We start from the raw sequence: 11872 nt of genomic DNA, 5'->3' as shown, positions 1-11872 counted from the left end.
ACTCTCCACTTTGCCATGCCTCTTGGTTGCCCTGTGAGTCACCAAGGGGCAGGGGGTGTGGCCGAGGAGGGTGAAAATCCTTTGCTGTGTTTCCCCTTTCACTCTCAGACGCTGCCAGGGTCCCCGAAGAAGGAAGACACGAGGAAACAGGTAAAAACTATTTTGCTCTCTTTTGCATTCGGGAAGCTAGCGTGGAGCAACTGCTGTGTGCCAGGCACAATTCTTGGGCCTGGGAGCACAGTGGGAAGCCCCCCACCTCTCTTGCCTGTGTTATAACAGGATACAGACCCCTGTCTTTGAGCATGCCCCTTGATGGGCTTGATGAGTCTTCTGAGAGTAAGATGGGTCACCAGATGCCCAGGAGGGAAGAATGGACTCAGGGAGGCTGGCTCTGAGGTCTTGTAAGGTCCTAAACAGGCCTGTGTTGAGCAGGCCACAGGTCTGGATAGCGTGGCCTTGTCCTGAGCCTTTGTGCCCAATGCCTATTGTTCCCCACCTCCATGCCCTACCCTGTCTCAGCAGCCTTCCAATTCCAGGCCCGTGGTTCCACTTCTTATGTCCTGGAGACTGCCTGAGCTGCTGGGAGTGAGCACACAGCCCTGCTCTCAGAAGTGCCCTTTTCCACTCGTCCTGGTGTCCTCAAGCCATTCCCCCATGAGGGCGGCTGGTGGCAGAGGGGGCACAAGGGTCCAGCTACTGCAGGCTAGTCTTTACCACAAAGAATGGAATCTAGCCCTTGCCACAGCTCTTATAGAAACTCAAAGGGGACCCACAGCACATCCCTCAAAACATTGACTGTGCAACCCTGCCAAGTTTTTCACGAGAAATGTAAAATCAGTTCTGTGGCTAAAGAAGTGTGAGCAATGGACTGTACTTTAGCCCCCATGTTAGGAGATGTTTGATGCGCACCCAGCTGATTAAAGGGATCAAAAGGACTCACAGTTGGGAATCTATTTACTTTTTTTTTTAATATTTTATTTATTTGACAGAGAGAGACACAGCGAGAGAGGGAACACAAGCAGGGGGAGTGGGAGAGGGAGAAGCAGGCTTCCCGGCGAGCAGGGAGCCCGATGCGGGGCTCGATCCCAGGACCCTGGGATCATGACCTGAGCCGAAGGCAGACGCTTAATGACTGAGCCACCCAGGCGCCCCTCTATTTACCTTTTTTAACCCAGCTTTTTTCAAGTGGATGTGGCCTTGAAGACGTTTTTGTGTGTAGCACTATTAGCACCTGCAGAGCTGGTGTCAGTGCTGCCTGGAAAGTCTGTCCCCATTCAGAGCCCTCATCCCTAACCCAGGCCCGGCCCAGGCCAGCACAGGCACTACTCCTGGGGACAGACCCCCTTCCTGCTCAGCAAGCAGTCTAGCTTTCCCCATGCCGGGTACTAGACACCCAACAGCATTTGGCATGAGCCACGCAGCCTGAGGAGAGAAATAGCCCAAGGGGGTGAGGGGCCCTTGCTGGTGGGAAATGTTGGCCGGGCAGGGAGGGGTGCAGGTCTGTGCTGAGACCGGAGACACACTCTGTCACACATCCTGCTAACTCTAGAGGGACCAGCACAGAGAGGCCCAGCCATGCAAATTGGGACTTAAATTTAACTCTCTGTAAATGTAACTCTATGTAAAAGTCTAGTAAGGTGGCAGATAAGCTCACTGATGTCTCCAAGAGAGACAGATGGGCTGTGGCTGCACATTGGGGGCCCTTGGACTGCCTCCAGCCTGTAGACAGGTTTGGTTTGGCCAGCACCATGTTTGTTGGTTTGTTCATTTCTGAAAGCAGGGCATTTCACATGAAAATCTGGCTTCTTACTTCTCCAAAAACAGTGGAAGGTCAGGCAGTGCCGAGCTCATGTTCCCAATTGGCAACAATTGGCTGGGACTGAGAGCATCATTGCCTTTACCTAAGACATGACCTCTGTCCCCATCTGGCCAATTTATGTTTTCTTCCCAACCCCCGGGCTTCTCTGAGTGGGACCCTTGGACACATTCTCCTAAGTTCTTCCAGACCCCTCTAAATGCTCTCCTAGATTCACACTTAATTATTAGTTTTAGAGTAATTTTGTTCCTGGTCTTTAAAATCAAGTTTTGATCATGGCTCCGCCCTACATAAAACCCTTCACTAGTTGCCTCAAGGTGAGCTTCAAGTTACCCTGGGCCTGGGATTCATGGCACTCAGTGGTCTGGTGCCACTCAAAGCCTGAGAGCTGGCCAGGAAGTTTGTAAAATTATGGATGGATGGATGGATGGATGGATGGATGGATGGAAGGATGGGATGGATGGAAGGATGGAGGGATGGATGGATGGATGGATGGATGGAAGGATGGATGGATGGATGGATAGATGGATGGATGGATGGATGGGTGGATGGATGGATGGATGGATGGATGGATGGAAGGAAGAATGGATGGATGGATGGATGGGTGGATGGAAGAAAGGAAGAAGGGCTAGGAAGAGAGGCAGGTTTGCTGTGCAGAGTTCTTAGGCTGACAGAATAGACATGGCATTCCCATAAAAGGCCCCATGAACATCCAGAATTCACATCTTGCAATGCAATCAGATGCAGTCCTCCTGGGATCAGGGAAGAGGGGTTGGAGCTTGGTGGGTGAGCAAGAAAAGCCATCTGAAAGAAGTAAGCGACCAGATGGCTCAAAGACAAATTCTTCCCGGCCCAGGCTCCTGCCTAGACACAGCACCATGCATCTCCTCGGCCCCTCACTCCTGCTCCTTGGTAAGGACTGTGGTTTAGGTTTGGGTTCTGGGATGTCTGTGGGAGCTGGAGGAGGAGGAGAGCTCTGGAGCAAAGAGTTAAGTGTTGGGGAGGGTGGGGACAAGCAGGGTATGTGTGTGCGTATACACCTCTCTTTGTGTACCTTCCTCTCTCCCTCTATCTTCAGAGGGGATTCTTTACTCATTTGAAAGCTCTTTATGTCCTTCAATAATGTTTTTTGATCACTGTGGTGGGTTCCAGAATACTTGGCCTTCTCTGACTCATCTAAATGGAGGTTTGAGCACCCCCACACTCTCTACAGCTGGGATGGGGCCTGCGTCTGGATTCCCTGTCACTACGCAATTCCAGGGCGTAAGGATGATCTGGAAAACCTGACCTTGTACAGCAACTATGAATATGATGACACCACCAAGAACTTCAACGGGCACATTCTCTATGAGAAAACAAAGCCTTGGGGGAATCCTCATACCCCGGAGAGGGTTCAGTTCCCGGGAGACCAAAGATCCAACTGCACCATACGCATCAACCCTGTGCTTGAACAAGACAATGGCTGGCTGGGGCTGAGGTTGATAACGAAGACTGACAAATGGATGGAGAAAATAGACCTCAACGTCTCTAGTAAGGCCGTGGGGGATGGGGTCCTCTGCCTTGGCTTCAGGCAAGGAGGAAGGTGGGAAACACCCAACTCCTGGGACAGGGGTCGCAAACCAGACTGCTTGTAGAGGCCAGGCAGGAGGTGCCAGTAAGTGACCGGGGCATAACGAGACAATGGGGCCTGCAGCCCGAGTACTTGTTTCTCCTCAAGCATTGCACCTGCCCCTCAGCTTCCACCCATGCTGGAATCTGGGTTCCAGGTTGCCTGATTTTTCTTTTCTTTTCCTTTCTTTTTTTTTTTTTAAAGATTTTATTTATTTATTAGAGGGAGAGAGAGAGCACAAGCACAGGGAGTGGCAGGCAGTGGGAGAAGGAGAAGCAGGTTTCCCACTGAGCAGGGAGCCTGATGAGGGGCTGATCCCAGGATCCTGGGATCATGACCTGAGCCGACTGAGCCACCCAGGTGCCCCCGGTTGCCTGATTTTTCAAAAGAAGATGGAAATCTTTGATTTGAGTGAAATCTCCCAATGCCTTAATGTTGGCGATTGATTCTAATTAGGCCTTCATGTCTAAAAGAGACAGGTAGGGGATGGGGTAGGGGGTGAATGAAACCTAGGCCTGGGACCTCCACCCCACAGCCTGTTTCTTCAGTGCGGGGGTTGGAGGGGTCTAAGCTAAGCAGCCCTACACTGCAATGAGAGATGTAGCTTCAGACCTGCAGTCCTAGGGCAGCCCAGCCCCGGGGATCCCTAAAGGAATGCCATGCTGGATGGCTCCCAGCACTGAGGCCATTACAAATGCAGGTTTGTCATCAAAGCCAAGAAAGGCACGGTGACCTAACCTGGTAAAATTCCCTCGGGGTAGGGCAGCGATCTTGAAAATGTTTAGAGAGCAAACATCAGGGAAGGAGAACGAGGTAAGTATAAAATATAAAATCCGATTCCTAAGGAGCATCAGCATTCACTAGACCTTTCAGAGAGTGTTTCGGCAGAGCAAAAGTGACTCAAAGCAGAGAAAGGCAGGCCCAGAGAGAGGTGGAAGGGACTGGCGAGGGGCTCCTGAGGGCTTCTTTGGGGGCGGAGCATCTACAGCCAGGTGTGAGAGGCTGGCACAGGCCCCTGGTCTCCCAGGCCTCCAGCTTGGCCCCTATTCTTTTGCAGAGACGCCCCTGTCACCTCACATTCAGCTCCCTCCAGAAATCCAGGAGTCCCAGGAAGTCACTCTGACTTGCTTGCTGAATTTCTCCTGCCCTGGGTACCAGATCCAGCTGCAGTGGTCCCTGGAGGAGCCTGCCGTCACCTCGACCTCCCTGACCACCAAGACTGTCTTCACCCAGAGCAAGCTCACCTTCCAGCCACAGTGGACGCACCACGGCAAGAATCTGACCTGCCAACTCTGGGGCCCCAAAGCAAAGCAGATCCTCTCTGAGGAAACGGTGTTGCTGGATGTAAAGCGTGAGTGTCTCCCAGTGCCCCCAGGGAGGGACGAGGGTCTTGTCTCTTCTCCCCAACCCCTCAGAGCGCACCAAGGGTAGCGGGCACCTCCACGGAAGGACACATAATCGGTCCATGAACACCCACAGCTGGGAAAGGTCCAGCCAGGGCTGCGTCCCTCCACCACCCCTGTTGTCAGCCCCAGTGTTTCAGGGAACAGATTTATCTTAGCATCTGCTTTGGTCTAGAAGAATAACATAATTTAATATCCTCGAGCCACGATGTGAATTTGAGATCATGTGGTTAGGTTTATTTTTCCCCCTGGGTAGAGGGCTCGGGGTAAGAAATGTTTTCACATCATTGTTTGTGCCCCATTCATTCATTCAGTAAATATTTACTACGAGCCTCCTGGGTGCCAGGCCTGTTCTTGCCCATTGAGGAGCTGGCACTGCCGCTGGGGAAGACAAACAATTACTAGATTAACAAAGAAATACCGAACTTAAGGGTAGGCAGTGATAAGTGTATTAGGAGGACGTAAAGCCGGGCTCAGAAAGAGGGAGGGAGGGAAGGATGGAGGCTTCTCTGAGGACAGTGAACTTGGGTGAAGGGAAAGATTGAGGCAGGCAGCTATTTGCCAGAAGATCCCAGGAAGAGAAAAGAGTAAGGACAAAGGCCTGGGGGTAGGAACTTTGTGTGCCTGCACCAGAGCAAGGGGCCGGAGAGCCTCAGCCCTGCGTCTGAGGGGCCCAATGATAGGAAAGGAGGGCCAAGGCCAGACCTCATGGGTGGCAGCAGGGTTTTGGATTTTATTCTGGGTGTGGAATCCACTAAACGGTTTCAAGCAGGGGAGTGGCAAAGGCTGATTGACGGTATCAGGAAGACAGCTGACTGCTGGTGGAGACCAGAACTCTGAGAACAGGTGCGGGGTGGTGCGTAGAGCAGAGAGACAAGTTAGGAGTCCGTGACCATCACCCAGGTGCTTGGACCAGCCCACCCTTGTTGATAAGGGGGACAGCAAGTGGCTGCCCACACTCCCATGCTATGTGTAGGCTGCTGCTTTATCTGAATCAAAGCCCAGCAACTTCCCCCCAGGTGACACCCCCTGAGAAGTCCCTACCCCCTCTCCTGCTGCCCCTCTGCTCCTCTAGATGTCCCAAAGTTGAAGATTGAGGTCAATCCCGAAGGAGCCAATGTAACAGAGGGAGAGTCTGTGACCATGACCTGCCAGGTCATCAGCAGCAACCCAGAGTTCCGGAGTATAGCCTGGCTCAAGGATGGGACCCGGCTGAGGGAGCAGGAGACACCCACGTTAACTCTGTCCTCTGTGACCAAGAAGATGAGTGGAGAGTACCAGTGTGAGGCCTTCAATGATCTAGGCTCAGGACAGTCGGATGAAGTGTTCCTCCAAGTGTACTGTGAGCCTCCTGGGAGCTGGGAAGGGGGCAGGCAGGGAGTTAGCAGGGGGTGGAACCAAGGCCCTTGAGAGGTGAACAACAGAGGCCTCTGCTCACCTTCCTCCTCTGCCTCTGCACCTTTTTCCAGATGCTCCGGAACCTTCCAGGGTTGAGATCCTCTCCTCGCCAGCGAAGGAGGGAAATAAAGTAGAGATGACTTGTATGTCACTGGCCAATCCTCCTCCAACCAATTACACCTGGTATCACAATGAGATAGAAGTGCCAGGAAGGACAAGCAAGACCTTCCAGATCCCAATGGTCCTCCTCAGCCATGCTGGGCAGTATTCCTGCTTGGCAGAAAACAGACTTGGTCCTGGACAAATTGGCCAGGAGACTGAGTTAGATGTCCAGTGTGAGTAGTCACAGGGCCTCTGGGTTCTAGCGGGAGAAGAAGGCAGGCAGATGGGGCGCAGGAGATTCCTGGGTCCTAGCATGGGCGGCAAGCAGGGGTGTCTCCCAACATGTATGCTCCCTGGGCGGGTGCTTTGCTGCTGTTTCCGGTTGTATACCCAGCACCAGAACAGGGTCTGGCTCATGGCAGGTGCTCAGTAGATGTCTGTTGAATGAATGAACTGCAAGCCGCCAGGGCCCCATGAGGGACCCAGAGAACATGGTGTCACTAGGCAGTGGCTGAATCTCAGAAGGGGGCCTGAAGTTTTCGAGAACTGGAGCAAAATGTCTCACTGCCTCTCCCTCAGAGGTCGGACCCTGTTTAACATAGTGAATCTTGTCTGTCAGTCGAGTCCAGGACCAAGAGAATCCCTAAGTTTGAGCCTTGGACCCTGGGATGTCAGAGTCTGAGCCAGATACTCTGACGGGGATGCTCGAATCCCGAACATCTAGACAGTGGGTGTGTGATGCAGCAGCAGCAGCAGCAGGAATATTTCTGGAGCGTTTACTCCACTCTGAGTGCTTCATCTCATTTCCTCCTGGCTTTGACTCTATCAGGTTAGGTGCTCTTAGGACCCCATCTGATGGTGAAGCAAACTGGGTCCCACGGCCCACGATCACTCAGCTCTCAGCCCATCTGGCTCCAGAGCTGTGCTTCCCCCACCCCCCAATGAATGCCTGCACTACAGCAAACTAGCTCTGCGCCCCAGGCCCCTGCGGAGACCCACAGACGGGGTGCCTCTGCCTTGCATACACCACGCATTCTCTGCTTGAGCTCTGCTCTGACCTTTTGCCTCCTCCTGCCTCAAACCACAGCCATGGCTCCTGTCCTCGCACAGATGCGAGAGGGAAGTCCGAGCCTTCCTTTGGTTAATTTAGGAATTGTGTGAACCCAGGGGATAGGTTGGGGCGGGGGGCGGGGGTGTGGGTGGAGCAGTAAGCACTGGGAAAGGTAGTCTGGACAGCTGACTTTCCCTTGCCCATCTGTCTGGTTTCCTCCCAGATGCCCCCAAGGAGGTAACCATGGTGATTCAAAACCCCACGCGGATTCAAGAAGGAGACACTGTGACCCTGTCCTGTAACTACAGTTCCAGTAATCCCAGAGTTACCCGATATGAATGGAACCTCCAAGGCTCCTGGAAGGAACAATCACCCGGGGTGCTGATAATTCAAAAAGTTGCCTGGGACGCCAGGCCAATCGCCTGTGCAGCCTGTAACCAGTGGTGTTCATGGGCCCCCTCTGTCAACCTGGATGTTCAGCGTGAGTGACTGGGCAAGGGGACCCAAGAGGTAGCCCAGCTGGGATATGGGCTCTCAGGGTGAGGGGACTGGGGCCTGGGCTGGAACCTTCACAGAGAATTGAGGGCTGAGAGTCTGGCCTTAGGGCCAGGAAGAGGGAAAGGGACCCAAGAGGTCAGCCTGAGGCCCTTGCTCTCCAGATGCCCCCAAGGATGTCAGGGTCCAGCAGATCAGCCCCCCTTCTGAGATTCACTCCGGGCACCGAGTCCTCCTTGGATGTAACTTCTCAAGTAGCCGCCCCAGAGATGTCCGCTTCTTCTGGAAGAAAAATGGAATCTTTCTGAAGGAAGGAAAAGAACTGAGCTTTGACTCCATCTCTCCAGAAGATGCCGGCAATTACAACTGCCTCATCAACAACTCTGTAGGACAGACCATGTCTGAGGCCAGGAGGCTCCAAGTGCTGTGTGAGTGAGTGGCTGGGGCTGGAGACAGACAGAAGAGCCCGTGACCAGCTACCTGGATCCTGATTTTTCTTCTCCTTGTAGATGCACCAAGGATGCTGCGTGTGGCCATCAGCCCAAAGGACCAAGTGGTGGAGGGGAAGAAGGCAGTCCTGACATGTGAGAGCGATGCCAACCCTCCCATCTTCCAGTACACCTGGTTTGACTGGAATAACCAAAACCTCCACCATTATGATCAGATGCTGAGATTGGATCCCGTGAAGATCCAGCACTCAGGCGCCTATTGGTGCGAGGCGACCAACCAGCTCGGCAGGGTCCAGTCGCCCCCCAGCACCCTCACTGTCTACTGTAAGGCCCCTTCCCTTCTCCTTCCCTCCCTCCCCTGTCCTGTCGGGCAGCCCAGCCGGTCACTCCCAGGCACAGCGCCTGCTCCACACAAGCTCACTTGTCTTCCTCCTTCTCGAAGTCTCTCCGGACTCTCTCTAGGGCAGTTCCCTCTCAGGCCTCCCTGCCTGCCAGACATCCTGAGATCCTGCTGGGTCCCTCTCTGTGTCTCTCTGTCTCACCCTTGGTAGCCTGTTTATCTTTATCTTTTGAGATTTCTATATATATATTTTTAAGACAAGGCAAAATAAAATAGCACAAAAGGTAAATAGTAGAAAGACACTTCTCCTTTCTTTCTCCCTGAGGACTCTACCCCTCCCTGAAGGCCTTCACTGCCGGCAGCTGTCTGCATCTCTTTACAGAGCTATTCTGCACACGCACAATACAATAAGTAGGTCTATGTCTGTACTCCCTTCATCACGCAAATCGCAGGAGAGCTTACACGTTGTCCTGGACGTTCTTTTTTGCCACGTAACAATACCACTCAGAGACTGTTCTATATCCGTGCATGCACAGGGTGTCTAAAGGGTCTGGAAACAATGGAGAAGTTATTTAATTGATTTATTGTACTTTTTCAGATTAAACTTGGAGCCATGGCTTTAGATTTAGAGGATCATGGCCTGCAAAGCTGGATGCCTGAACGCATTATTTGGAAATGCAACATATTGTATAAAAACCTGTGTCTGGGGTCTCCACTTTTGCAGACACCCTGGCAACCTGCCCCTTTCCCTCAGGGCTGCATTGTTGTTTTCTTCCCATGCATGGAAGCAGCAAACCCTATCTACCCAGTGCTTTCCCCACAGCCCTGCGCTGTCTCTGGCTCTGGTACCCCTGAAGGACAGCTGCAGGATAAATTCCTACATGGAATTGCTGCATCAAAGGACAAGTGATTTTAAGTTCTGATAAGTATGGCCAAGCGGCCTCTAAGGAAGTTGTAGCTTTTACTGCATGTCCTGTGTGTGCCTCTGTCTGTCACAAAACAGATGCTTTCCTGAGAGTTAGCCCTTTCCTCCCAACGGGGTCCCAGTGGGCAGGGGCCGGCTTCTCCCTTTCTGTGCATCACAGCCCCTACGTGTGGAGAAGTTGCCCAGGCAAGGAGAGCGGCCATGCAGAGAAGTTGAGGATGCCTCCTGGGAAAATGCTACAAGGCAATGCTGGCCCGTGATCTGAGAGAGGCAGTATCCCCAACTCACGGTCGCTCCTTCCCCCACCAGACAGCCCGGAGACCATCGGCAGGCGAGTGGCTGTGGGAGTGGGGTTCTGCCTGGCCACCCTACTCCTGGCGTTCTGGGGAGTCAAACTTCAGCGAAGGTGAGCTCCTCCCAAGGCTCATGTCCCTTGGCTCTCCCTGATTCCTTCCCCGGAGTGACTCCAGTTGACCATCCTGGAGCCCCCAGCATGCCCACTGCACAGGGTCCTGTCCCCACTCCCCTGATCCTCACGAGTGGGCTTTATTTCTTAGCTGGAAGAGGATACGGAGCCAGCAGGGGCTCCAGGAAAGTTCCAGTGGGCAGAGCTTCTTTGTGAGGAAGCAGAAGGTAAGATGGAAAAAGACCTGGAGGCAGACCTGGAAGTCAAGGGGAGACAAAGGGGGGTGCAGAGCACTGTGCGGGAGGTTGGAGGTCAGAGGCCAGGGGAAGGGGACTCAGGTGGAGAAAGGAGTGGCGAGAACTGAGGCCTTGTCTCTGTCCCAGGTTAGAAGGGCCCCGCTCTCCGAATACCCCCACTCCCTGGGGTGCTACAATCCGGTGATGGAAGAGGCCATCAGTTACGCCACCTTGCGCTTTCCTTTCAGCGAGACTGACACACCAAGAACTGGGTACCTAGTGAGGGTCTTGGGAGGGTGACACGTGCACCCGGGGAGAGCTGCAGGAAGAAGGGCTCGGCTCCTGTCCCACCTGCCCTCTTTGTGGCAGGCCCGTGAGCCAGGCTCCGCTCTGGGGTGCTCTCGGGGGCTAGGGGAGTTGGAAATAGGAAGAGAGTTCACATGAAAGGCTTCATCTGCGGTCATCCATCTACCGTCCCTCAGAGATGCAGGGACCCTGGAGACAGAGGGACCTTCTCCAAACAGGGATGACACCGTCACTTACTCTGTCTTGCAGATGTGTCAAGCGGTAAGGGGGCAGGGCTGTGGAAGGAGGGGGTGCGGGGGACCTGGCCTCAGCTGTGAGTCCCAGATGGGAAGGACTTGGTGGCCTCCATGGTGGCAAGGCCTGGTGGGGGGGTTTTGCTCAGACACGGGTGTGGTTGGAGCCAGGGCAGCACGGCCCAGTCCGAGACGCTGACTGCAGCCAGCGTGGGGACAAGAGGACTCCTGCTCGGGCTCTTGGCCCCCCAGGAGGAGCCAGGGAGGGAACAGGCAGGGAACGCAGACCGGGAGGCCCATGGCCTCACACACGTGGCTTTCTCAGGGCGACTATGAGAACGTGCTTCCAGACAGTCCGGAAGACGAGGGGATACATTACTCAGAGCTGGTTCATCTTGGGTTGGGGAAGCGGCCTCTGGCCCAGGAAGCCGTGGAATACGTGACCCTCAAGCACTGACAGGCCAAACCCCCTGGAGCAGAGGCGCCGAGGGAGGGACTGCAGGGGCCGGGTGGTCGTGGAGATTGCCCCACCCCCCGCTCAGTCGCAAAGCCACTCGGCCTCCCCTCCACATGCAGGCACACGCACGCATGCACATGCACATCACCAGTGATGCCTCAGTCAGCGCCCAGAACTTCGTATGTGGCCCAGAGGCAGGCTTCCTTCTCAACGATGGTAACCCTGACCCTCCCAAAGGCCTGCTCCCCGTCCGCTCTCTTTCCCACGGGGAAGGTCGTCTAAATACTGACCCTGCACTGCACACATCCCCCTGCCCCTCCCCGGCCACCTGCCACCACCCACCCCCTCAAAACCGGTCCCCAGTGGGCCAGCGTCCCTGCTGGGATCAGCTTGTTACTGTATTTTTTTCTTTCCCTCTCCATTCCTATGGCCCCCTCACCCCTGCTCTGAAAGCCCCACTCACTCGTCCTGTGCCTAATTTCTGCCTCTGGGGCAAAGCTCAGGGAGAAGAGGGGCTGTCCTGCGCTGGGTTCTCCTCCACGCATCAGTGAGGCATTCCATTACGCTGCTGCAGCCCCTGCCCTTGGGGGTCTTGTGGGCTGAGACACACACTGGTGTGGACAGATGTGTAACACACACAGAACTG

The 11872-nt window shown here is 54.2% G+C and overlaps 1 protein-coding gene across 3 annotated transcripts; it reads left to right on the top strand.

Moving 5' to 3' along the window:
• The first annotated feature begins 2694 nt into the window (after positions 1-2694).
• Positions 2695-11265, top strand: CD22 (CD22 molecule). Of its 3 annotated transcripts, XM_021700798.1 has the most exons (13): positions 2695-2728; positions 2969-3346; positions 4483-4776; positions 5904-6170; positions 6298-6561; positions 7603-7860; positions 8039-8302; positions 8384-8647; positions 9898-9994; positions 10146-10221; positions 10378-10502; positions 10713-10797; positions 11095-11265. In XM_021700798.1, the coding sequence occupies exons 1-13, from the start codon at positions 2695-2697 to the stop codon at positions 11224-11226; spliced, it is 2538 nt and encodes an 845-aa protein (XP_021556473.1). In that variant the 3' UTR covers positions 11227-11265. The 3 variants fall into 3 exon arrangements, with proteins under 3 accessions (XP_021556473.1, XP_021556474.1, XP_021556475.1); XM_021700799.1 differs by lacking the exon at positions 6298-6561; XM_021700800.1 differs by lacking the exons at positions 5904-6170; positions 6298-6561.
• The last annotated feature ends 607 nt before the right edge of the window (positions 11266-11872 follow it).

Source organism: Neomonachus schauinslandi, chromosome 16, assembly GCF_002201575.2.
Source record: "Neomonachus schauinslandi chromosome 16, ASM220157v2, whole genome shotgun sequence".
Lineage (NCBI taxonomy): Eukaryota > Metazoa > Chordata > Mammalia > Carnivora > Phocidae > Neomonachus > Neomonachus schauinslandi.
Note: the sequence above shows the minus strand (reverse complement) of the source record. Positions and strands in the feature narration are given on the sequence as shown.

What these genes read in the sequence shown, in the direction of transcription:
- CD22 (XM_021700798.1), top strand. Translation starts at nt 2,695, where the DNA reads ATGCATCTCCTCGGCCCCTCACTCCTGCTCCTTG. An exon ending in GGAGTCAAACTTCAGCGAAG is followed by an intron (nt 9,995 to 10,145) that starts GTGAGCTCCTCC and finishes TTTATTTCTTAG; the next exon opens with CTGGAAGAGGATACGGAGCC. An exon ending in ACTGACACACCAAGAACTGG is followed by an intron (nt 10,503 to 10,712) that starts GTACCTAGTGAG and finishes ACCGTCCCTCAG; the next exon opens with AGATGCAGGGACCCTGGAGA.